Source organism: Bufo bufo, chromosome 3, assembly GCF_905171765.1.
Source record: "Bufo bufo chromosome 3, aBufBuf1.1, whole genome shotgun sequence".
NCBI classification, from domain to species: Eukaryota; Metazoa; Chordata; class Amphibia; order Anura; family Bufonidae; genus Bufo; species Bufo bufo.
In genome coordinates, this window is record NC_053391.1 from 299,089,413 (window position 1) to 299,115,460 (window position 26,048).

The following is a 26,048-nucleotide window of genomic DNA, read 5'->3' on the forward strand; positions in this document are numbered from 1 at the left end:
TTTATTTTGTGGGCCCACTGTATAGATACATTCAAATATTACCTGCTCACACATCAGCAAGATGCTACCAGATGATTAAATATGGGGATCCCTGTAGCAACTTTGAGAAGGTAGATCCTGGGGAAAAGAGGATACTGGCCAACTTTCCTCTATACCTAGAAGTCATCTCCGCTATCTGATCATGTCTACAGTATAGTAATAAACTGGGTAGTTTCTTTAATAATCTATCAAGTTTTTTTACTGTATATCAACATAGGCTGGTTGAGGTGCTGTACATTGAATATATGTACAGTATGTAGTCCAGTAAGTCTACTGTGTTATGTGCCATTTGTGCAGGGGGTGGGAGACTAGGGGCCCACCTTGCTCCTTGCTCAGGGGCCCAATGGGGGATTCACCTGTACCCCTGTGGACCAGTCCAAGCCTCTCTGGGCATATCTACTGTGAGGGGGGGGCACATATCTGATCATAACTACTGTGAAGGAGGCACATATCGACATAATCTGTGAAGGGGGCACAATGCTGGCCTAACTACTATGTGGTGGCATAAAGGGGGACTGATTACTATGTGGGGGCATTTAGGGGACTGGGTGGGATGAGGTGTTTAGTTATGTTTTGGGAGGAGTAAGAGGCCTGGCCTAGTGCAGGGAAAATCTGCTGCGGCGTGCTTTGCACATAGTGTCCTCCCTTTCTAAAGTTGGGAGGTATGCTCTTACGGTAGGTCTACTCCAAAGCAGTGATGAGCAGCAGGGGCAATATTTTAATTTGTGATATTTTGCGAATATTCGTCACATATTTGCAAATTTGAGAATTCATGATCTCCAGTCATTATTTTCATGAGTGTGAAAACCGGCAAGTCAGAAAATTTGCGCCAAAAATTAGCAATATGAAAATTCGTGATCAACACTACTCCTAAAGTCAAAGATATTGTAGCCTTCTCACAAGCAAGAAGCAGTGAGGGATCATGGGTTCAGATGATATTTTTTTTTTTTATATTCTCAAATACGAATATATAGCACTATATTCTAGATATTCGCGAATTCTTGAAGTGCCAATATTCGTGATAAAAATTAGCGATTAGAATATTTGTGATCAACACTACTCCAAAGCACCACATCCAGGTTTAGCCTGACATTTAGTACTTGACCTGTGGCATGTTCATGTCTGCTCCATGCCATCACATACGTAGTTCTACATTATTGAACTCTGCTCTGCCATCTCCCAAACCAATCATTCTACCTTCATTGTTACCATCTGATATTAACTTCTGTTTATGTTTCTTACTGCTTTTTGGGCAAAAACTGCTGTGGCAAGATGTTCCCACAGGGGTGTCACAAGCACCCACACTGAACAGCTGTTTGAGGAGACCGCAGAACTCATGCCAGCGCTGCAACCTCTTTAATGTTTATCTGCATGCTGCTTCCATTGTTGTAACGGTGGAGTGGTACCTTGGAACCGAACTTGAGTTCGGTAAAAGGTTTTTAACAGTAGAATTTTATTTCTGAAGTTATTACCTGAAGTCTCACGAGACTTCGCAAAGTAATAACTTCGGCTTATCGGAGCCAATACGTTCTAATACTGTACGGAGCACTCGTTCCGTACAGTATTCTAACGACGTTTTATGTGAATCGACTTCAGATGTTTCATCAAAGTTGATTTGCTCAATCCTACTTGTAATCATGTTCTCCATAGTCCTCCAGTATTAATAATTGTCCTTATAATGTGTTCCCCTAAGATGTGCCAGAGCAAAAATACCCCCTTATAATGTGCACCAGCACAACAAATACCCCTATAATGTCACCAGTACAAGAAATATCTCCTTATAATGTTTACCAGTACTTAGTGTTAACAGTGGCCACAAATAGTAATAATGCCCCCATTGTGCCTATACTAGTAATAATGTTCCCTATAGTCCCCCAGTAGTAATAATTCTCTTTATAATGTGTGCCAGTAGAAAATGCCCCCAAATGTCTGCCACCTCAAAAAATAACCCCTTATAATGTGTGCCAGCGCAAGAAATGCCACCATATAATGTGTGCCAGTATAAAAAAAATACTCCCTTATAATACTGTATATACCAGCACAGAAAATAACCCCTTATAATGCATGGAAGTGCAAAAAATGCCCCCTCATAATGCGTACCACTGCAAAAAATGACCCCTTATAATGTATGCCAGTGCACAAAAAGAATAAATGCCCCCTTCTGTGTGCCACTACAAAAATTCTCCCTCTTAGTGCCCCCAGTAGAGCCAATGGGGTGCCACTCATAATGTATACCAGCACAAGAACATGTCCCCTGATGTGTGCTAGTACACAAATGCCCCAATTTAGTGGCCCCAGTAGATGTCTCCATGATGCCCCAAATCACTGCAAAAAATGCACCAAAATGATACGTAACTAACATTACTAGTTAATTCCTCAGACCGATGTTAAAAGCTGAGAACTTTGCCAAAATCTTCCAGTCAGGAACATATTGGAGCCCCTCATGCACCACGTCACAGTGTCTCAGCACGCATGGGGTCCTACCACTCAACTGCCCGTGGTGTGTGAACAGGGTCTGAACCAACTCACAGCCAGACTCTCACATGCCTCCATAGTGGTACAGCAGCATTGTGCAAAACAAAAAACAATAAACTCAAATACTTACCTTCACTGTCAGCGATGAGTTGCAGGCCTCTTCCAGCCTCTACATTGAGCCTTACACTGTCCCCAGCTCAGGCAGCACAATGATGATTATGTAATTGTGCCAGCCTATTATAGGTTTGACTTAGCGCCTATACCTATCAGAGGTAACGGCAGGGCAGGAGACATCGATCCCTTGCCCCTCTGCAGTACCTAACAGTATCACCTTCCTCAGCACAAAACATCATAACTAATCTGCAGTGCCCCATTTGCAAGGGGGCCCTGTGGGCCTTCTGGCTTAGGGGCACAGCCTCATTTGCAAGGTTGGAAAGACAGCCGAGGGGAATGGGTGAGAGTAAATATCTATTCCATTATGTTTTAAGCTTCCCTGAGCAAGGTACCACTCAGGGGCATAGCTATAACGGAATCAGAGGAAGCGGCTGCTTTGGGGCCCGAACTCAGAAGGGGCCAGCTGAGGAGGGGGAATAAAAGATTTTGTCAGGGCCCCATCAACACTATTTTACAATGACAATATGTGTAGTGACAATCAGGGCCGGTGCAAGGATTTTTGCCGCCCTAGGCAAGATAAAAATTGCCGCCCCCCCCCCTTATCAGATGATCTGCCCATATAATGACATCACATATGTTCCACCCCTTTCTCAGCTTTTAAATTAAAAGAACTGCTATGTTTCCCTTAGGGTTAATCCAGCTTCTTGTAGCTGTCTCTTTTTGCGGAACGGAATTGCGGACCCATACATTTCTATGGGATCCGCAATTCCGATCCTGAAAAAAAATAGAACATGTCCTATTCTTGTCCGCAATAGCAGACAAGAATAGGCATATTCTCTTAGTGCCCGCAAAATGCGGAACGCACATTGCTGCGTTCCGTGTTTTGTGGATCCGCAAAACACACATGGATGTGTGAATGGACCCTAAATGTGAGGTAAATTAGTCTCCAATGTAGTATTAATAACTAAACAATTACATAATAAACATATTGCATTGTCTACTTACCACCAGGACAATAAGATGATCTGGTCTCTGGCTGCAGTCTGGCTCTTGGTCTGGCTCTGGGGACTCCCTTGTCACTCTCTTCTCCCCCCCCTCCCTTGTCACACTCATTCCAGCCCCCCCTTCCTTGTCACTCATTTTACCCCCCCCCTCCCTTGTCACTCTCATTGCAGCTCCCCCCCCTTGTCACTCTTATTGCAGCCCCCCCCTTGTCACTCTCATTGCAGCCCCCCCTTGTCACTCTCATTGCAGCCCCCCCTTGTCACTCTCATTGCAGCCCCCCCCTTGTCACTCTCATTGCAGCCCCCCCCTTGTCACTCTCATTGCAGCCCCCCCTTGTCACTCTCATTGCAGCCCCCCCTTGTCACTCTCATTGCAGTCCCCCCCCTTGTCACTCTCATTGCAGCCCCCCCTTGTCACTCTCATTGCAGTCCCCCCTTGTCACTCTCATTGCAGCCCCCCCTTGTCACTCTCATTGCAGCCCCCCCCTTTTCACTCATTTTACCCCCCTTCCTTGTCACTCTCATTTTACCCTCCCCTCCCTTGTCACACTCATTCCAGCCCCCCCCCTTGTCACTCTCATTGCAGCCAGCCCCCCCCCCCTTGTCACTCTCATTGCAGCCAGCCCCCCCCTTGTCACTCTCATTGCAGCCAGCCCCCCTCCCCCCGTCACCTCAGCGTGGCAGAGCTCTGTTCGGTCCACGGTACAGGAGCATTTGTTTCCTGTACCCGGCCGGACTAACAGGAAGTGCACACTAAGTGAGCACTTCCTGTCAGTCCGGCCGGGTACAGGAAACAAAAGCTCCTGTACCGCGGACCCAACAGAGCTCGGCCACGCCCACGGCACGGACACAGCACAGAGCAGACACAGAATGACAGCAGGCGCAGGCTGGCTGCGCAGCACGGCGGCGGCCGGAGATTCTTTAGAGCGGCAAGCGCTCAGCCGCTCAGGAGGCGCAGCATGAGGGGCGCCGCCGGCCGGCCGGCCAAACTTATATAACCAACTTTTCTTTTTTTTTTTTTACACTGCAACGGGCGCCCCCTGCTAAATGGCGCCCTAGGCGACTGCCTAAGTCGCCTTACTGGTGGCGCCGGCCCTGGTGACAGTATATACAGTGAGATGATATACAGGATACACGTGTAGAAAACGGATGGAGCGGCTGCCGGGCCCGGTCTGAGAGAGCGACCTTGACTAGCCACAGGAGTTGGGGTTGCATGGGAGGAGAAGTTTATGAAGAGATTGCTGGGGGGAAGCTGGTAAAAAATTAGCTGTGGGGCCCAGTCCTTTCTAGTTATGCCACTGGTACCACTGATTTTATTACACTGGAAAACCCCTTTAATGTCAGTGAGTGTTAGTAGTGTTGAGTGCGAATATTCGAATAGCGAATTTTAATCGCGAATATCAGCACTTCGCTAATTCGTAAATATTTAGAATATAGTTCTATATATTCGATAATTCGAATATTCTTTATTTTATTTTTTATTTCTATTATTTTTTTAAAGTTGTTCCCACTTCCCAAAAGGGAAGTAGGGGAGCTGGTAAAAGGGAAGTGGGGGAGCTGGTAAAAAATTTGCTGTGGGGCCCAGTCATTTCTAGTTATGCCACTGGTACCACAGATTTTATTACACTGGAAAACCCCTTTAATGTCAGTGAGTGTTGGTAGTGTTGAGTGTGAATATTCGAATAGCGAATTTTAATCGCGAATATCAGCACTTCGCAAATTCGTAAATATTTAGAATATAGTGCTATATATTCGATAATTCGAATATTCTTTATTTTATTTTTTATTTTTATTATTTTTTTAAAGTTGTTCCCACTTCCCAAAAGCAGTTCTTCTTACATGTCCAGTCAGTGCCTGTTCACATGTCTGCCGAGTGCCAACTTCGCGTGCGCATGGAGCGTCACCATCGCCATGGTAACGCCTCCATGCTAGAATGTACTGTCGGATGTGAGAATCACGGTCATCTAGACCACGCTCAAAGTTGGATGCGCAATGTGAGTAAAATTGCGCCTCCAACTTAGTTCTGTGTATAGTCAACGTTCCTAATGGTTGGCTTGCTTGAATTAACGAATATAACGAATATAGTGCTATATATTCTATATTCTGTAAATCATGCAAGAAGCCAAGCCAATAGGAAAGTTGCCTGCAGACAGCTCTAAGTTAGATTCGCAATGCAAGAATATTACTTTGCCTATTAGCTGCAATAAATAGAATAATGATTCAGTATTCTATTTATTGCAAAAAATAGGCAAAGTAATATTCTCGCATTGTGAATCCAACTTAGAGCTGTCCATGAGCAACTTTCATATTGGCTTGCAAGAATTAACGAATATAGAGAATATAGCGCTATATTCGTTATCTTCGTTAATTCTAGATAGCCAACCAATAGGAAAGATGCCTTATACAGTTAAACTCGCAATATGCGAATAATTAAATCGCATATTAATCATGATAAATATAATAATGACGAATATTCGATTTCGACGAATATAAGACGAATATTCAACCGAATATTCGCGAAATATCGCAAAATCGAATATGGCACCTTCCGCTCATCACTAAGTGTTAGTATATTTCCACTAAGAATCTGCGTTCTATGCTAAGCCTTACTTCAGTGAACACCAATAAAGACATCTATGTAGGAAAATGCATACATGTGTGCCATAACCATTTTCCAGTGCTAGAAATGATAAAATAATTTAAAAAAAAACATTTTTATATTGAACTGGTAGAACAACAAATAGAAAACATTTTCTATGTTAAGCGCTTTCTTTCTTTTAATGTCACTTAAATATTGGAACCAAACGGACGACAAGTGTTTGAAATGATGTTGTTAGTAGCATAAAGTACTAAAATTGATGTGCTTGATTACTCCGTGCCTGAAATTGCTTTACCAATTGCATTGTAAATACAACTGCATTTAAGAAGCCCTAATGATGGCATTTATTTGCAATGTTCTGTCCTTTTTGTGATAGTTATTTACTATAGTTATTATTGTTTGACAAAAAGCTTTCAATATTGAGTAATAGCTGTATTTCTGCATAAATTTCACCATAAACTTTCACTAATCTTAAACATAATGAAAATTTGAAATTTTATGTTAATTTGACTAAAGATTGCCTTATTTGTCAGTAGTTTATTTGTATATAGTGCTCGTATGTAAATGTGCAAATACTGAACACATAGCAATTTGTTTCATATACAACTGGAAATTATAAACACTATTATTATGTCTTTGCTACTGAAACAGTGTCCAATGATTGAATATTTGTTCAATTGGTCAAATGTGACTTCAGAAAAGATAATTTTGGAGCCAGATTAGTGTATATCTTCTATTAATGGATCTAGTTTGAGTTTATGAGCTAATTGAATTTAATGCCTCTAGTCTAAGAAGAATGTCAGCTCTACATTCTTGAATGAAAATTACCAAAAAGGTAGACGTTGTTATGAAAAAATATGCTGCTGTCCTGCTCTGTGTCTGTAACTATAGATTCTTTGTGAAGCCAAAATTCTGAAAAGGAACCACAGAATATTTTGTCTTTCTCCTTCTTCACTATACTTTCATATTATACAGTGTTCCTCCAAGTGATTTGTTTTTGGGTGATGCTAATCCAGTGCTGTGCTACTTTACAGGGTTACTTACTCCAATACAAATAAATAACCAATAATGATTGGATATGTGTGACACTAAATCAATAAACACCAAAAGCAAGACACACATATAATATAATGACATATTTTATTACAAGCATTTCACAATACACATGAAGCAAATATAAAAATTAGCAGCAATGTTAGAGGTATTATTACTAGAAGTTCCCACTGAATCCAAAAGGGTAAAAAATGACACAAAAGGGACAAATATCGTCACAAATTACCGGTAAAAAATACACTGTCTAATGAACAACAATGTGTCCTAACCCAGCACATATACACTGCTCAAAAAAATAAAGGGAACACTTAAACAACACAATGTAACTCCAAGTCAATCACACTTCTGTGAAATTAAACTGTCCATTTAGGAAGCAACACTGAGTGACAATCAATTTCACATGCTGTTGTGCAAATGGGATAGACAACAGGTGGAAATTATAGGCAATTAGCAAGACACCCCCAATAAAGGAGTGGTTCTGCAGGTGGTGACCACAGACCACTTCTCAATTCCTATGCTTCCTGGCTGATGTTTTGGTCACTTTTGAATGCTGGCGGTGCTTTCACTCTAGTGGTAGCATGAGACGGAGTCTACAACCCACACAAGTGGCTCAGGTAGTGCAGCTTATCCAGGATGGCACATCAATGCGAGCTGTGGCAAGAAGGTTTGCTGTGTCTGTCAGCATAGTGTCCAGAGCATGGAGGCGCTACCAGGAGACAGGCCAGTACATCAGGAGACGTGGAGGAGGCCGTAGGAGGGCAACAACCCAGCAGCAGGACCGCTACCTCCGCCTTTGTGCAAGGAGGAACAGGAGGAGCACTGCCAGAGCCCTGCAAAATGACCTCCAGCAGGCCATAAATGTGCATGTGTCTGCTCAAACGGTCAGAAACAGACTCCATGAGGGTGATATGAGGGCCCGATGTCCACAGGTAGGGGTTGAGCTTACAGCCCAACACCGTGCAGGACGTTTAGCATTTGCCAGAGAACACCAAGATTGGCAAATTCGCCACTGGCACCCTGTGCTCTTCACAGATGAAAGCAGGTTAACACTGAGCACATGTGACAGACGTGACAGAGTCTTGAGACGCTGTGGAGAACGTTCTGCTGCCTGCAACATCCTCCAGCATGACCGGTTTGGCATTGGGTCAGTAATGTGTGGGGTGGCATTTCTTTGGAGGGCCGCACAGCCCTCCATGTGCTCGCCAGAGGTAGCCTGACTGCCATTAGGTACCGAGATGAGATCTTCAGACCCCTTGTGAGACCATATGCTGGTGCGGTTGGCCCTGGGTTCCTCCTAATGCAAGACAATGCTAGACCTCATGTGGCTGGAGTGATTGATGCTATGGACTGGCCCGCCCATTCTCCAGACCTGAATCCAATTGAGCACATCTGAGACATCATGTCTCGCTCTATCCACCAAGTCACGTTGCACCACAGACTGTCCAGGAGTTGGCAGATGCTTTAGTCCAGGTCTGGGAGGAGATCCCTCAGGAGACCGTCCGCCACCTCATCAGGAGCATGCACAGGCGTTGTAGGGAGGTCATACAGGCACGTGGAGGCCACACACACTACTGAGCCTCATTTGGACTTGTTTTAAGGACATTACATCAAAGTTGGATCAGCCTGTAGTGTGTTTTTCCACTTTAATTTTGAGTGTGACTCCAAATCCAGACCTCAATGGGTTGAAAAATTGGATTTCCATTTTTTTTTTTTTGTGTGATTTTGTTGTCAGCACATTCAACTATGTAAAGAACAAAGTATTTCAGAAGAATATTTAATTAATTCAGATCTAGGATGTGTTATTTTTGTGTTCCCTTTATTTTTTTGAGCAGTGTACAATAATAATGTTGGTCCCTATATGGTTAATCCAAATGGATCCAGATCCACAAAGGAACCTACATCCTTAACATACACTCACCTAAAGAATTATTAGGAACACCTGTTCTATTTCTCATTAATGCATTTATCTAGTCAACCAATCACATGGCAGTTGCTTCAATGCATTTAGGGGTGTGGTCCTGGACAAGACAATCTCCTTAACTCCAAACTGAATGTCAGAATGGGAAAGAAAGGTGATTTAAGCAATTTTGAGCGTGGCATGGTTGTTGGTGCCAGACGGGCCGGTCTGAGTATTTCACAATCTGCTCAGTTACTGGGATTTTCACGCACAACCATTTCTAGGGTTTACAAAGAATTGTGTGAAAAGGGAAAAACATCCAGTATGCGGCAGTCCTGTGGGCAAAAATGCCTTGTGGATGCTAGAGGTCAGAGGAGAATGGGCCGACTGATTCAAGCTGATAGAAGAGCAACGTTGACTGAAATAACCACTCGTTACAACCGAGGTATGCAGCAAAGCATTTGTGAAGCCACAACACGCACAACCTTGAGGCGGATGGGCTACAACAGCAGAAGACCCCACCGGGTACCACTCATCTCCACTACAAATAGAAAAAAGAGGCTACAATTTGCACGAGCTCACCAAAATTGGTCTGTTGAACACTGGAAAAATGTTGCCTGGTCTGATGAGTCTCGATTTCTGTTGAGACATTCTAATGGTAGAGTCCGAATTTGGCGTAAACAGAATGAGAACATGTATCCATCCTCTGATGGCTACTTCCAGCAGGATAATGCACCATGTCACAAAGCTCGAATCATTTCAAATTGGTTTCTTGAACATGACAATGAGTTCACTGTACTAAAATGGCCCCCACAGTCACCAGATCTCAACCCAATAGAGCATCATTGGGATGTGGTGGAACGGGAGCTTCGTGCCCTGGATGTGCATCCCTCAAATCTCCATCAACTGCAAGATGCTATCCTATCAATATGGGCCAACATTTCTAAAGAATGTTATCAGCACCTTGTTGAATCAATGCCACGTAGAATTAAGGCAGTTCTGAAGGCAAAAGGGGGTCCAACACCGTATTAGTATGGTGTTCCTAATAATTCTTTAGGTGAGTGTATAATGATATAATATCTGATGTTATAACCACAGCCATGGGTAGGCAATTAATCATATATCAATATAATGTAATGCTGGAGTTTCATACAGATCGGGAATGCAGCCGGAACACCAACCCCAACGCGCGTTTCGCCTACACTTTATCCTCCAGCTCAAGTAGAACAACTAACTTCTGTATAGGACGTTCCAACTTGAGTGGAGTAATTTTCCTTTTTGGTGAAGTTTTTGAGTCTCCTAATGGTAACAACACTCTTCTAATAGTTTGTCTTCATCATTTTGAACTTCTAGAAACTTTGGCCAATTTCCATTGACTTCTAGGTAAATCTTCTTCTTTCACTAACACTATGTCACCAACTTGGACATTTCTTCTGGGTGTTTGCCATTTACTTCTTAGCATAATATTGGCTAAGTACTCTTTTCTCCATCTATTCCAAAACGGATCTGATAGATATTGAACTCTTCACCATCTCCTTTTAGCATATAAATCCTCTTTGGTGAACTTGCCAGGTGGTAGCTGTATGTAATGAGACTTAAGGTAAAGTGGATGGTTGGGAGTTAAAGGGTCCAAACTTGTTGGATCGTTGATGTTATCAACTGTAAGTGGATGACTATTAACTATAGACATTACTTCATAGAACAGGGTCCTAAGTGAAGCATCATCTATTCTTCCGGCATTCTTTTTTCAACACTGAACTTAACACATTTCTTACAGTTCTGATTTGTCTACGAAACTCCTCCTGTATGGCTTGCATGTGGAGCATTCATATGAAAATCACACTCTTTCTCTAACAAATACTCAGTTACTTTTTCTTTATCGATCTCTTTTAGAGCTTTCTTCAATACATTCTTTGCTTCGACAAAATTAGATTCTTGGTCAGATCTAAGCTCTCTGACAGTACCTCTAATGGCTATGAAACATCTCAAGGCGTTGATGAATGTGTCAGTTGCCATATCCTCTAACATTTCCAGGTGAATTGCTCTGGAGCTCAGACATGTAAATATTAGTCCATATCTCTTGTACTCCTTGTGGTTCTGTTTGGTGATGAATGGGCCAAAACAATCCATTCCGCTATAAGGAAATGGTGGTGATGGGTTTACACGATCTGCCGGTAAATCTGCCATTCTTTGTTCTTCGGTAGGTCTACGTGCCTTTCTGCAGACTACACATTTGCTTATATACTTTGCTATAACTTTGCTTCCTTTCACTATCCAGTAACCACCTTCTCTCAAACAGCTTTGGGTAAAGCTTCTTCACTGGTGCAAGGATTTGTTGTGGTAGTGATCAATAATCAATCTTGTGAAGGTAGAATTTTTTGGTAGAATTGCTGGTTGCTTCACTCTGCTAGGTAACGATGCATTTTCCAGTCTCCCTCCCAGAACAAGACTAAGCTTGTACAATGGGTGGTTGTTTGGAAGCTTTTTAGGTTCTTGACTAAGTCTTTTCAACTCTTCACTGTAGAATCTTTGTTGAATGTGTCTTATGACTGTTTCTTCAGCTTTCATTCTTTCCTCTACATTCAACAAATCTTTCTTTCTGTTTCCCTTTGCCAAACGTTGATTTTGAGCTACTACATTTATGACCGTATTCTATTTTGAACATCTGGCTAGTCTTTCAAGTATGTCATCTTGACACTTGGCAGCAGTGCTCAATGTTTGTACAACTTTTACTTCTGGATCACCCACAGACAATTCTGTGTAACCTTTACTGGGCGTGATTTCCTTTTCCCAAAGGAACTCTGGACCGGTGAACCGGTTAGAATTTTTCAATTCTGTTACATTCAGGCCTCTTGAAATATGATCTGCTGGGTTATGCTTTGTGTCAATGTAATGCCTATGTTCTGGATTTGTTATTTCCTGGATTTTCTCAACTCTTGAACTTCGTTGTTTATGTATCCTAGGACAACTTGTGAGTCTGTTATTCTTATTCTTCATCTATTTTCAACTCCATTTCTTCTCTCAGAAACTTGCTTACTGATGCTGAAACAACAGCTGCTTTCAGTTCAAGTCTTGGTATTGTCTGAATACTGGTAGGTGCAACTCTGGCCTTCCCCATAACCAGGGCACAGTGTATCTTTTCTTCTCCTATCACTCTGATGTAGGAGCACTGACCATAAACATAACTACTGGCATCTGAAAAGTGATGAAGTTCTGTTTTCTTGTACTTTCCGAAATCATGAGGTACAAAACATCTGGGTATCCAAACTTCTCTTAAGTTTTGCAAGTCTCTTATCCAACTCTCCCACCTTGGCCTCAAATTTTCAGATATGGGCTCGTCCGGTCCCAACTTCTGTCTGCATAATTCTTGTAGTATATATTTTGCTCTGAGGATTACTGGGGCCAAAAATCCTAATGGATCATATATAGAAGCCACTGCGGAAAGAATAGTACGTCTAGTTACAACTTTCTCTTCAATAGATACTTCAAAGAAGAACTTGTCATTCTCTACATTCCATCTCAATCCAAGTATGTTTTGAACTGGAAGATACTGGATACTTTCTGAATCTACAGAGTACTCCAGGCAGAGTGTTTGTAAGATCTGGTCCTTTTAGTAGAGTGTGTACAAACTTTATGTCTTCTTGAGATACACTCTTTTCTTTAGAACTTATGTCTGCAAAGTCGGATTCAAGGATCTTGATTACTTTTGCTGGACTTACAGTTGGTAACTATTAAGAATTCACAGCTAAGACAATTACCTGTCAGAGGGAAGATATTTTCCGGCGGTATGTATACATCAATTTTTATCACAGAGTACCACCTATTATAAAACGTAGCCTTTATTATATTTCGTATAAAAACAACCCCACAGAAAACACAAAAAGGAAAAAAGAACAAGTGCACTTAGAAAAATAGCATTAGATGCGATATGGACCAGGTGGTCCTGAGTCCTCCAAGATACTGAAGGAGACTGTTCTTTAGGTAGGGTTATGGCATTCGATTTGGGACCTGTCCCTAATGCTGACCCTTTTCTTGATAATCCCTGCCTAAAGAACCGAATGGCTGCCCCGATAGGGGCGATCCTGTATTCAGGAACCTCCTGTATGCCCTGGGATGGCCCTAAAGACAGATGACACAGGCAGAACCATATGGTAGGCCCAATATTAATATATTGTGGCCTATTCTAGGTACAAAAAAATAAATAAATGCTCAGTACACATAGATATTAAATAAATGCTGAGTACACAATGTCGTTCTTCTAAATACAAAAATAATGATGCTCAGTACACACGGTTATTATATCAAATAAATGCTGAGTACATAGTATAATTTATGAGATAGAAAATATAACTATCATCCAGTGGATGCCAAGTACACTGTATGCCAGTTTAAATACAATGATATACATTCGTGGCCAAAAGTTTTGAGAATTACATAAATATTGGAAATTGGAAAAGTTGCTGCTTAAGTTTTTATAATAGCAATTTGCATATACTCCAGAATGTTATGAAGAGTGATCAGATGAATTGCATAGTCCTTCTTTGCCATGAAAATTTACTTAATCCCAAAAAAAACTTTCCACTGCATTTCATTGCTGTCATTAAAGGACCTGCTGAGATCATTTCAGTAATCGTCTTGTTAACTCAGGTGAGAATGTTGACGAGCACAAGGCTGGAGATCATTATGTCAGGCTGATTGGGTTAAAATGGCAGACTTGACATGTTAAAAGGAGGGTGATGCTTAAAATCATTGTTCTTCTATTGTTAACTATGGTGACCTGCAAAGAAACGAGTGCAGCCATCATTGCGTTGCATAAAAATGGCTTCACAGGCAAGGATATTGTGGCTACTAAGATTGCACCTCAATCAACAATTTATAGGATCATCAAGAACTTCAAGGAAAGAGGTTCAATTCTTGTTAAGAAGGCTTCAGGGTGTCCAAGAAAGTCCAGCAAGCGCCAGGATCGTCTCCTAAAGAGGATTCAGCTGTGGGATCGGAGTGCCACCAGTGCAGAGCTTGCTCAGGAATGGCAGCAGGCAGGTGTGAGCGCATCTGCACACACAGTGAGGCGAAGACTTTTGGAAGATGGCCTGGTGTCAAGAAGGGCAGCAAAGAAGCCACTTCTCTCCAAAAAAAACATCAGGGACAGATTGATCTTCTGCAGAAAGTATGGTGAATGGACTGCTGAGGACTGGGGCAAAGTTATATTCTCCGATGAAGCCTCTTTCCGATTGTTTGGGGCATCTGGAAAAAGGCTTGTCCGGAGAAGAAAAGGTGAGCGCTACCATCAGTCCTGTGTCATGCCAACAGTAAAGCATCCTGAGACCATTCATGTGTGGAGTTGCTTCTCATCCAAGGGAGTGGGCTCACTCACAATTTTGCCCAAAAACACAGCCATGAATAAAGAATGGTACCAAAACACCCTCCAACAGCAACTTCTTCCAACAATCCAACAACAGTTTGGTGAAGAACAATGTATTTTCCAGCATTATGGAGCACCGTGCCATAAGGCAAAAGTGATAACTAAGTGGCTCGGGGACCAAAACATTGACATTTTGGGTCCATGGCCTGGAAACTCCCCAGATCTTAATCCCATTGAGAACTTGTGGTCAATCCTCAAGAGGCGGGAGGACAAACAAAAACCCACTAATTCTGACAAACTCAAAGAAGTGATTATGAAAGAATGGGTTGCTATCAGTCAGGAATCGGCCCAGAAGTTGATTGAGAGCATGCCCAGTCGAATTGCAGAGGTCCTGAAAAAGAAGGGCCAACACTGCAAATACTGACTCTTTGCATAAATGTCATGTAATTGTCGATAAAAGCCTTTGCAACGTATGAAGTGCATGTAATTATATTTCACTACATCACAGAAACAACTGAAACAAAGATCTAAAAGCAGTTTAGCAGCAAACTTTGTGAATACTAATATTTTTGTCATTCTCAAAACTTTTGGCCACGACTGTAGGTACCTAAGCCATTACAGTTGGTAAGACCACGCTTTAGGCCCCTAAATCCAAATGCTTTTCGTCCACAACAATAATTTGGGCTCTTCAGGGTACACCCAATACAGTGTCCCAGTAGGCATCATATATAGATAAAAATCAATTATCCCACTGATGACAATGATAGATTTGTCATTTTCAGCAAACAATTCTTACAATAAACCATATATCTAGTCTGACATATGGACCAAGACATGCCCCTCCATAACAATATTAGTAAATAAGATTCCCATTCCCAAGTTTTAAAGAGCTCTCTGAGTTTGTCAATACGGAAGCACGTATAGCATGTAATCCAGTAACATCATCTTACATCTTAAAATCCTTAGAAGAGAGGCCTGCAAGAGAGATAAAACACGCAAGAGCAACTGCTTCTTGCTCCAAATTTTCCAGCATCTTTGAGGTCAGTTTTCTGGCATGTGATGAACGTCTTAGTTTATTTGTTTGGACTAGATTTGTTTGAGGCAAGACTAATGCTGCATCAGACTCTTCTACCTCAGACAGGTTCCCTTGCTCTTCCCCCTCTACTCTATCTATCTTTGTATCCTCTAACAGTGGCATGGTAATACTAGGCTCAGACATTTTACTTTAAATGCTATAACAATCAATAATAATAATAAAATGCCTTTCACTTTAAATGCAAGATTGACAAATGCAGAAATAAATGAGTTTCACTTTAAATGTAAAAGCGATAAATGCAGGCAATACATGACTTTCATTTTTAAATGTAACAGCATCTGTGTATTACAAACTGTCCTTTGTCTTTTATTCCTTAACATGAAAATGTCATTTTATACCAAAACTTATTTGCAAAGATAAGTATTAAGGAAAGCTCTGACCTTATTCTGAAGAGCAGGGATAAATGTCTGTCTTAAAGGAGACGTGTCTTTTCTTGATGATGCGATGCTCTGTGCTGACTTGTGATGCTCTGTGCAGACTTTGGGCCTAGTTGCGGGAAACTAGCTGGTTGCAGTACGTGTCCTCTTCGCGGATAGCGGTGTGGACACTCTATCTCTGGACTTTGGCCTCCCACCATGCGTCTCTTTCTCTCTCTAGGGATCGCAGGAGGGTTGGCGCTCTTTCTCTGACTATTTTGCCTTTGCCATTCTGTCACTTTAAGAGTCGGCTCCGTTTGACTAATGCACACGTTCTATGACCTCTATAGTAGCTCTGCTGAGGTGTCTTTGCTTGCTCACTCAGGGAACAGTTGCTGAGCGGCAATATATGCTGGAGCTCTGCTGCTCTAAGGCGCTCTTTACTATGCAAGTTGAAGAGCGCTATCGCTTGAAGTGCCTTTTGCGCTGTGGCATTAAAATAATTTTTATATCTCTGACTTTTAGTCTAACCAGACTGTCTGTTGCCTTGTAATTCCTCTAGCGCCGTTCTATGGAAACAGTAGGTTTAAAGAGCACACCAAATGCTTGAAATTATTTATTTATTAAATTAAACTTTTCTTCTTATAACACTGCCGCCTCAGCAGCCGATAGCCCATGTACATAACACGTGTTGAATAAAGTATCATAAATTGACGGCATGCATAAGATGGTGGTTCAACTGTTCAATCTTGTCATTCAACATAAAATGGTGGATATATTTCTCTCTTGAGTATCTGTACTCTCACTTTAAGTTATTTAAGCACTTTATGATCTCTCTGAGAGGTATATCTGGGGTCTAACTAATAGTTCACTTGCTGAATTTGGTTGCAATTTGCAATATGCAGTTAGCAGTAACTATTTGCAGATTGGTTGAGTATGATCTAGTATTATTGTATGAAATTTGGATTGCAATATGGAATTTGAATTTGTATTGTCAACTTTATAGTTTGCAATTGTATGGTATTTGCTATTGAATTTGGTGGAACTGTAAGTAAACACACATATAACTGGTTCAATATACAGTTCTAATCACTATATTAACAGTAGGAACATTATATAACTGTTTTAAATACCTATTTTGGCCTCTCTACTTCCAAAAAACACAGCTCTTAGAGGAGTGAATGTCTGCTCAGCTTCTCTCTCTGGTGAATAATAATTTCTAGCAGCTTCTGCTAGAGAATTTCCCACACAGGCTGTGAGGCTGGCTGTGATTGGCCAAGACTTCTGCTGTGTGTGAGGCTGGCTGTGATTGTTCTAGACACCTGCCCAGCAACAATAGTTTAACTGTATGCTTTCTGTTGTTTCTGCTATGTCATTGAGTTTACCTCACATCCATATAACAAATCTTAAAGGCATATTATCTTTTCTGCTTCTGTGAACACAAAATATATAACACTTATATGACATCCAAACAAGAAGTCACTGTAAATAACTCTGCTTTTGTCTCTAACACACAAACATAGGAACTGTATTAAGGTTATTGGCAGGTCTAGCTATATAAACATATAATCTATGTTAGCAACCTAGGACAGGTCTTAACTGTGCTTTATTGGGACACCTTGTTGTTCATTAGACAGTGTACTTTGTACCGGTTATTTGTGACGATATATGTCCCTCTTGTGTCATTTTTGACCCTGTGGATTCAGTGGGAACATCTAGTGTAATAACACCTCTAAGATTGCTGCTAATTTTTATATTTGCTTTATGTGTATTGTGAAATTCTTGTAATAAAATATGTCATTATATCATATGCGTGTCTTGCTTTTGGTGTTTACGGGGTTACTGCTGCACTACAACAACCCATATTGTTTTACTGCTGTATTAATGTGAGAGTTAGCATGCTAGACAGCTGTCTATAATTTATATGCTACTTACTTTGTATAGTCAACTAAGGTTACCTTGTCTATGGTTTATGCTGCTTCTATACATTAGAATTGGTTTGTATTATTGATGTGAATTTTAAATAATCAAAACCCAATAAAATATTTATTTAAAAAAAGGAATATGATACTCTAATGCAAAAACATGTGCTGTATGTGTAATAGTCATTGAGTTTATTAACCAATTAAAATATATATGATATGCATTTTAAAGCATCACTACCAGAAATTAGCAAAGTTTTAAAAAATATGATTTAGATGCCTCACTGAATTTTTCCCAAAGATTTAATTTGATCCTCATTAATTCATGACAAAGCACATTATGAATCAGCTGTTTCGCGGCTGCAGGGGGCGTGTATCTCGGTGTACATCACTGTGCATTGCAGAAACATGTATAACTAGTCCTCTGTAGTAGTGGCACAGTAAATGTGCGTCAGTATAACAAGCAGGTGACAGGTGTCACTCTTAGACTTAGTTCACACTTCATTTATTTGGTCAGTTACGGGTCAAAAATTGACCAAATAACTCAAGTGTGAACTCAGCCTTAAAGGTTAATGTTAGCGTCAGGTTTAAAGGACTTAACTGGGCCCAAGATTCTACTATAGAGTGAAAGAGCGCTCTCCTTTTACACCATCTGCTGATTCCACATAAATTGCTATAGAACCAGTTCTGTTACACGCTGATACAAGTAGTGGGCCCATGATAGAGTGTAGAGGGTATCACCAGTAAGTTTGTGTTGACATCACTGTTTATTTTTCCCTTCTTCGGATCCATCACAAGAACAACCCCCAAAATACGGATCATGTCTTTTCAGCATCTGCCTTTGTCAGCATTTGGTCAGTAATTGATCAGTATTGCTAAGGCCAAAAAAAAAAACAGGAGTGGGTTCAAAACAGAGATGACACATGCTGGGAATATTCTCATGTCTTCTGTGTTTTGTACCCACTCCTGCTTTTGGCTATTTGCCTCTGAAATTGGTTTTATTCAGATGGAAAAGAAGTCCTACGTGGAAGACTTTAATGGCCTCTATCACGTGGTCAGTATTTGTTAAGTTTTTTGGATCAGTATTTCATCAGTATTGGAACCCTTGTCTGTCTCTGGCTAAGAAGACATGAAGACGGAGGGGCGGTCCTTCACACTGCATGCCTGCATTAGGCTTCAGAGTGAGGAGGCGTGTCTCTCAGTAATCCAATCTGATTGGTTGGCAGTGAGCTGCTGGCTACAGTAAGTGTGTATGGGAAGTGAGGGAAAGCAGTTTTGGCCTCAGAGAACTGGCAGAGGAGCCATCTTGAGAAGGTCCTCATATTGTAAATGCTTAAACAGCCGAAAGTAAGGGGAAAAACTCAAGGAAAACTTTGGTATGTGAAGAAACTAAATATTGCTTTATGCATAATACTGCTGCAGCAGTAAGGCTACTTTCACACTTGCGTTCGGGGTTCCGCTTGTAAGTTCCGTTTGAAGGCTCTCACAAGCTGCCCCGAACGCATCCGTACAGCCCCAATGCATTCTGAGTGGATGCGGATCCGCTCAGAATGCATCAGTTTGGCACCGTTTGGCCTCCGTTCCGCTCAGCAGGCGGACACCCGAACGCAGCTTGCAGCGTTTTCGTGTCCGCCTGGCCGTGCGGAGCCAAACGGAGCCGTCCAGACTTACAATGCAAGTCAATGGGGACGGATCCGTTTGACGTTGACACAATATGGTGCAATTGCAAACGGATCTGTCCCCCATTGACTTTCAATGTAAAGTCAGGAGTCCCTTTTATACCATCAGATCAGAGTTTTCTCCAATCCGATGGTATATTTTAACTTGAAGCGTCCCCATCACCATGGGGACGCCTCTATGTTAGAATATACCATTGGATTTGAGTTAGATCGTGAAACTCAGATCTGACAGCATATTCTAACACAGAGGCGTTCCCATGGTGATCGGGACGCTTCAGGTTAGAATATACTAAAAGAACTGTGTACATGACTGCCCCCTGCTGCCTGGCAGGTGCTGCCAGGCAGCAGGGGGCAGACCCCCCCTCCCCCCCTGTATTTAACTCATTTGTGGCCAATGCGGCCGGCCCCCCTCCCTCCCCTGTAGTTAACACATTGGTGGCCAGTGCGGCCGGCCCCCCCTCCTTCCCCTGTAGTTCTGTAGATTCATTGGTGGCCAGTGGGCCCCCCTCTCCCTCCCCCTCCTAATTAAAATCTCCCCCCCTATCATTGCTGGCAGCGGAGAGTACCGATCGGAGTCCCAGCTGCGAGCTGCGATGTCTGTGACCTGCCAGGCGCTCCTCCTACTGGTAAGTGAAAGGTCTGTGCGGCGCATTGCTTATAGCACAGACCTGTCACTTACCAGTAGGAGGAGCGCCCGGCCGGTCACAGACATCGCAGCTCGCAGGTAAGTATAATGCTTCTAAAAATTGCTAAGTAACCATGGCAACCAGGACTGCAGTAGCATCCTGGTTGCCATGGTTACCGATCGGAGCCCCAGCGATTAAACTGGGACTCCGATCGGTACTCTCCGCTGCCACCAATGATAGGGGGGGAGATTTTAATTAGGAGGGGGAGGGAGGGGGGGGCCCATTGGCCACCAATTAATCTACAGAACTACAGGGGAGGGGGGGGGGGGCCGGCCGCACTGGCCACCAATGTGATAACTACAGGGGAGGGAGGGGGGGCCGGCCGCACTGGCCACCAATGAGTTAAAAACAGGGGGGGAGGGAGGGGGGCCGCACTGGCCACCAATGAGTTAAATACAGGGGGGGAGGGGGGGGGGTCTGCCCCCTGCTGCCTGGCAGCACCTGCCAGGCAGCAGGGGGCAGTCATGTACACAGTTCTTTTAGTATATTCTAACTTGAAGCGTCCCCATCACCATGGAAACGCCTCTGTGTTAGAATATACTGTCGGATCTGAGTTTTCACGAAGTGAAAAATCAGATCTGAAATAAACAGTTATGCAGACGGATCCGTTCTGAACGGATGCAAAGGTTTGCATTATAGGAGCGGATCCGTCTGTACAGACACCAGACGGATCCGCTCCTAACGCAAGTGTGAAAGTAGCCTAACATATGCAAAAAAATAAATTTTTATTTATGAAAACATGACAGTTACACTTTAAAACTATTTAAATCAAAGCAAAAAAGGAAGATACATATAAATACAAATGCAGAATAAGAGTATCCATTCAATATTCAAATATCAGATCATGTCTATGATTTAATCCCTTTGGAATTCTGCTGTTTAACATAAAAATCCAATAGAATTCATGATTCAATAACTTTCTATGCAAGTCACCTCCCCTGCAGGGGTTAAAGACTCTTTCAATGCCTGTAACTTCCAAGTTAGCCACATTTCCCTGGTATACCTCCCTAAAGTGTTTGGATAGCATGGAGATTTTTATGTTAAACAGCAGAATTCCAAAGGGATTAAATCATAGACATGATGTGATATTTGAATATTGAATGGATACTCGTATTCATGCATTTGTATTTATATGTATCTTACTTTTTTGCTTTGATTTACCTACCTTTAAGTTTGTATATGACATGGATTGGAGGGATTAATTATGCGCACACATCTGAGTGGACATGTCATGAGAGGCATGCTTTCTCTTTTAAAGGAAGATGGATAAGTAGAACAGTAGGTTAGCACTAAGACTTGATGGTGAAATGCATCAACCTGCTATGTCTAGTGTTCCTGTACTTTTAGTGTATACCCAATAAAGCTTGGATTTTAACAGCGGACAACCGTGCTGTTTCTTTTTATATGTACACTGAACAAAAATATAAACGCAACACTTTTGGTTTTGCTCCCATTTTGAATGAGCTGAACTCAAAGATCTGAAACCTTTTCTACATACACAAAAGACCCATTACTCTCAAATAATGTTCACAAATCTGACTAAATCTGTGATAGTGAGCACTTCTCCTTTGCCGAGATAATCCATCCCACCACACAGGTGTGGCATATCAAGGTGCTGGTTAGACAGTATGAACATTGCACAGGTGTGCCTTAGACTGCCCACTCTGAAATGTGCAGTCTGATCACACAGCACAATGCCACAGATGTCGCAACGTTTGAGGGATTGTGCAATTGGCATGCTGACTGCAGGAATGTCTACCAGAGCTGTTGCCCGTGCAGTAAATGTTCATTTCTCTACCATAAGTCGTCTCTAAAGGCGTTTCAGAGGATTTGGCAGTACAGCCAACCGGCCTCACAACCGCACACCACGTGTAACCACACCAGCCCAGGACTTCCACATCCAGAATGTTCACCTCCATGATCGTCTGAGACCAGCCACCCGGACAGCTGCACAAACTGTCAGAAACGGTCTCAGGGAAGCTCATCTGCATGCTCGTTGTCCTCATCGGGGTCTGGACCTGACTGCAGTTCATTGTCGTAACCGACTTGAGTGGGAAAATGCTCACATTCGATGGCATCTGTCACGTTGGAGAGGCGTTCTGTTCACGGATGAGTCCCGTTTTTCACTGTTCAGGGCAGATGGCAGACAGCGTCTGTGGCGTTGTGTGGGTGAGCAGTTTGCTGACGTCAACGTTGTGGATCGAGTGGCCCATGGTGGCGGTGAGGTTATGGTATGGGCAGGCTTATGTTATGGACAACGAACACAGGTGCATTTTATTGATGGCATTTTGAATGCACAGAGATATCGTGACGAGATCCTGAGGCCCATTGTTGTGCCATTCATCCACCACCATCACCTCATGATAATGCACGGCCATGGTGACTGTGGGGTTATGGTATGGGCAGGCGTATGTTATGGACAACGAACACAGGTGCATTTTATTGATGGAATTTTGAATGCACAGAGATACCGTGATGAGATCCAGAGGCCCATTGTTGTGCCATTCATCCACGACAATCACTTCCTGATAATGCATGGCCCCATATTGCAAGGATCTGTACACAATTCCTGGAAGCTGAAAACTTCCCAGTTCTTGCATGGCCAGCATACCCACCGCACATGTCACCCATTGAGCATGTTTGGGATGCTCTGGATCTGCGTATACGACATCGTGTTCCAGTTCCTGACAATATTCAGCAACTTCGCACAGCTATTGAAGAGAAGTGGACCAACATTCCACAGGCCACAATCAACTACCTGATCAACTCTATGCGACGGAGATGTGTGGCACTGTGTGAGGCAAATTGTGGCCACACCAGATACTGACTGGTTTTCTGATCCCCCCCTTCCCCCAGTAAGGCAAAACTGCACATTTCAGAGTGGCCTCTTATTTTGGGAAGTGTAAGGCACACCTGTGCAATATTCATGCTGTCTAATCAGCACCTTGATATTCCACACCTGTGAGGTGGGATGGATTATCTCGACAAAGGAGAAGTGCTCACTAACACAGATTTAGACAGATTTGTGAACATTATTTGAGAGTAATGGGTCTTTTGTGTATGTAGAAAATGTTTCAGATCTTTGAGTTCAGCTCATGCAAAATGGGAGCAAAAGCAAACAAAACCGAAGGTGTTTCATTTATATTTGTGTTCAGTGTATATATATAATCCCAAATATTGCAGCAGCACAGTCAGACGTTGTGCACTGGGTGCAATTCCTCACAGAGGCCGGCCCCTCCTCCAAGATATATACTTAACAAAATGATGAGGCAGCACTTCCAGCTTTAAGGTGACAGGGTGAAGACCCCAATAGACTTTAATCCGGCAACGTTTCGGCCTGCTCAATGAGGCCTTTATCAAGCTACATAACAGTGTATACAACCAGGTATATATACCCACAATCCAATACAAAATAATTACAATCAGTGATTACACATGTCATCAATCAAGTCACATGATCTCCAACTCCATCATCACGTGACTTTTGTGCATAGTAAACATTTGTAAAAAAGTCATACAAAGATATAAAAAATACAAAATAGTGATCATCCTTGCTTACAGTAGATATGTGCATTTCAATCAATATATGTACGTACATCCATTTTAAAAAAGAGTTTATGTCCCCTGCATACATAACCCCAAGATGTACATAAAGTGCATAAGTGCTCCGTGCATAAAGAGTTAAAATCTTTTATTTGTGATGCAGCTGCATCATATCTAAACTTAAAATCAACCTGTTGGAGCTCACCATTCATGGACCCATAGAACAGACCGGCGTTGGCGTCCCTCAGTCTGCAGCGCGCATGCTCCGGGTCAGACGTCACTGGTCCCGCCCCCTACGTCGCCGCGCTCCTATGTGCCAACTCCATGGACCGCAGCGTCATCCAATGGAGCGCATCGCAGGACCAACAGCAACGAGGGGAGGAGGGCCAGGTCATGTGACACAGAAATACGTCACGCTACATCAGAGGGCGTGTTCACGCTCCGGGTCAGACGTCACTGGTCCCGCCCCCCACACTGCCGCGCCCCTATGTGCCTACTCCATGGACCACAACGTCATCCAATGGAGCGCATCACAGGGACAACAGCATAGGAGGGAGAAGGGCCAGGTCATGTGACACGGCGTAAACACCTCGCCGCACCAGAAGGCGTGTTCAGTGTTCAAGGAGATCTGAAAAATCTCAAAGCGGACAATCGCGGAGATGCCTGTAGTGACAGTGCGCAACCTTGCATGCTACAACAAATCTACAACCTCAGCGTATAAAGGGCGGACGGGGTGGAAAAAATGAAATCGACCCCCATCTCTTCCACCGGGTCCCCAACTATCAAAATCATTATATGTGCAATTACAATGGGACAAACCCTTCCCATCTATCTGCACAGCGAACTCTGACATCAGTATATAACCACTCGCTATCCGGCTTGTGGCAAGTGAATATTGTATATCAACTCATGTAGTTCGCTAGTTGTAAAATACTTTATAGAGGTCAATAGACACATTGCGCATCAAGTCGCCCACTTGGACACACATCCGCCACCGTCCATCTAATCTCCTCTCTATGGTCACTTCATTCACCGGCGTGTTCAAGGGTCCATAGGCGGCTCCATGTAATGAAACAGATAAAGGGTCATTGGGCTCATCTACAGATTTATCTGAAATAGATGAAAAAATGTATCAACTTTTGTTCAAGAAAGAGTGTACACTGTTACATATCCCCCACATCAAAACAAAATGGAAGAGGACCCCCACGTCCGGCATGCTGACTGCACATCTACTATCCACATAGTTCCCATCTACATTCTGCATTGAGGCCATCAGGCTTCAATGTATGTAACCTGTGTATCCACATAATCTCACGTTGTTTAAGAAGCTTTTCCCTGTTACCTCCCCTTTTCAGTGGTGGGATATGATCTATTACCCTGAATTTGAGGTCCTTTTCCCTGTGTCCAGCTTCAATAAAGTGCTTGGGCACAGGAAGATCTTTCCTCTTTTGGCGAATGGAATATCTGTGATAGTTCATCCTGGTCTTAACATCACATATGGTCTCCCCTACATAAAGGAGATTGCAGGGGCAAGACAAGAGATAGACCACATATGAGCTATCACAGGTCAGAAAGTGCCGTATGTCAAACTGCGTATTTAATACTGGGTGTGTGAATCTCTCCCCTTTAAGCATATAGCTGCAGTTAACACAGCTCAAACACGGATAACATCCGTATTTTTTGCGACCTATATACGTCTGGACTTTAGCCTTATCACCAACCACCTCAGCTCTGACTAACTTGTCCCTCAGGTTATCTGCTCTCCTATATGACATTAGAGGGGGTACCGTGAATGAAGTGACCATAGAGAGGAGATTAGATGGACGGTGGCGGATGTGTGTCCAAGTGGGCGACTTGATGCGCAATGTGTCTATTGACCTCTATAAAGTATTTTACAACTAGCGAACTACATGAGTTGATATACAATATTCACTTGCCACAAGCCCGATAGCGAGTGGTTATATACTGATGTCAGAGTTCGCTGTGCAGATAGATGGGAAGGGTTTGTCCCATTGTAATTGCACATATAATGATTTTGATAGTTGGGGACCCGGTGGAAGAGATGGGGGTCGATTTCATTTTTTCCACCCCGTCCGCCCTTTATACGCTGAGGTTGTAGATTTGTTGTAGCATGCAAGGTTGCGCACTGTCACTACAGGCTTCTCCGCGATTGTCCGCTTTGAGATTTTTCAGATCTCCTTGAACACTGAACACGCCTTCTGG

At 42.7% G+C, this 26,048-nt stretch overlaps 1 protein-coding gene across 1 annotated transcript in view; it reads right to left on the reverse strand.

The window, feature by feature from the left end:
• The window catches only part of LOC120993755 (tetraspanin-18-like), a 161,914-nt gene extending 136,611 nt beyond the window's left edge, over positions 1-25,303 (reverse strand). Inside the window, exons 1-2 of the mRNA XM_040422225.1 lie at positions 25,168-25,303; positions 24,760-24,935 (exon numbers count right to left, since the gene is read on the reverse strand). Of these exons, the coding sequence (XP_040278159.1) occupies positions 24,760-24,935; positions 25,168-25,303 (312 nt within the window). The remainder of the gene's footprint in view (positions 1-24,759; positions 24,936-25,167) is intronic.
• Between the last annotated feature and the right edge of the window lie 745 nt (positions 25,304-26,048).